The sequence below is a fragment of the Merops nubicus genome, unplaced genomic scaffold, assembly GCF_000691845.1.
Source record: "Merops nubicus isolate BGI_N331 unplaced genomic scaffold, ASM69184v1 scaffold14228, whole genome shotgun sequence".
Taxonomy (NCBI): domain Eukaryota; kingdom Metazoa; phylum Chordata; class Aves; order Coraciiformes; family Meropidae; genus Merops; species Merops nubicus.
This window is the reverse complement of record NW_008626436.1, coordinates 1-1,073: the sequence shown is the minus strand read 5'-3', so window position 1 is coordinate 1,073 and position 1,073 is coordinate 1. Positions and strand designations below refer to the sequence as shown.

Sequence of the window (1,073 nt, the reverse complement as noted above, 5' to 3'; positions counted from 1 at the left end):
CCCCAGCACTTCACATCCTTGAATGCTTGTCACATCCTCCCTCTCCAAACAACCACCACCCTCACCTCTCCTTCATACCTCAGGACGAACATTTCCCATTTATAAGCTGCCAGACGCAGAACGTGGAGGAAGAAGGGAAGGAGACACAATTTGGATGCAGAAAACTTTTATTGAGTCAACATGAGTTCCTTGACTAAAGGATGGTTTGTGCAGATGGGGCTGCTCAGCACTGCTCAGGGACTCGTGTCCACCAACTCAAGCCAACGCAGAGGGTGGAGGCATTGGACTTTGGGATGGGGGCAGCTCATGGGTCTGTGTCTAGCAGGGCCCACAGTTGTCCCAGAGCTTCTTGCCGTAGCGGGGCCAGGCGCAAGGGCTGCAGGCAGGAGAAGCGTAGGGTCTGCCAAAGGTGCAGAGGCCCCCCGAGCCCTGCGTGGCCCCGGCGCCGTAGAGGCCCCCCAGCCCCAGGGAGCCCCCAAAGGCGGGGGCTCCGGAGGAGCCCACCACGGCTTGCTGGGGGAAGGAGCTGAGGATGGGGCCGGGGAAGGTGACGACCACGGGGGGTGGCTGGATGAAGGCCGAGGAGTCGGGGCACTGGCGGGCGCACAGCTCGTTGCAGCTCTCGGCGATGGGCTGGGGCACGGCCACGCTGGCACAGGTCATAGCAAGACATCTTGGCGTGGGACCGGAGGGTGCTCTGCAAGAGGGCAACCATGGTAAGAGAGAGCAGAGGAGAGCAACCGAGGCAGAGGGGTTGGGACTGGAGCAGGGAGGTTGAGGATGAAGTGCTCGCAGACTTACCCTGTTCCCTGAGGTGGCAGAGCCCGGCAGACGACGAGCTTTATAGTGGCCCTGCTGTTGCTCAACCATGGCTGGGCCAATCTGCAGAGCTGGCCCTGCCTCCTGCCAGCAAGGACAGGGCTGTCCAGCTAATGCCCCTCCCTGAGTCAGCAGCCCCTCATCAGGCCAGCCCAAGCCACTCCTGAGGTGTTCCTGCCCTTCCTGCTGCCCTGTCTGAAGGACGGGAGGGACTTCCCATAGCCTCAGGGCAGCAGGACCCTCACAAGGGGCTG

At 61.9% G+C, this 1,073-nt stretch overlaps 1 protein-coding gene across 1 annotated transcript; it reads right to left on the bottom strand.

Moving 5' to 3' along the window:
- Window positions 1-318: 318 nt before the first annotated feature.
- On the bottom strand, window positions 319-676 carry LOC103778417 (scale keratin-like). The gene has a single exon (XM_008946005.1). The coding sequence runs from the start codon at window positions 661-663 to the stop codon at window positions 319-321; it is 345 nt and encodes a 114-aa protein (XP_008944253.1). The 5' UTR covers window positions 664-676.
- Between the last annotated feature and the right edge of the window lie 397 nt (window positions 677-1,073).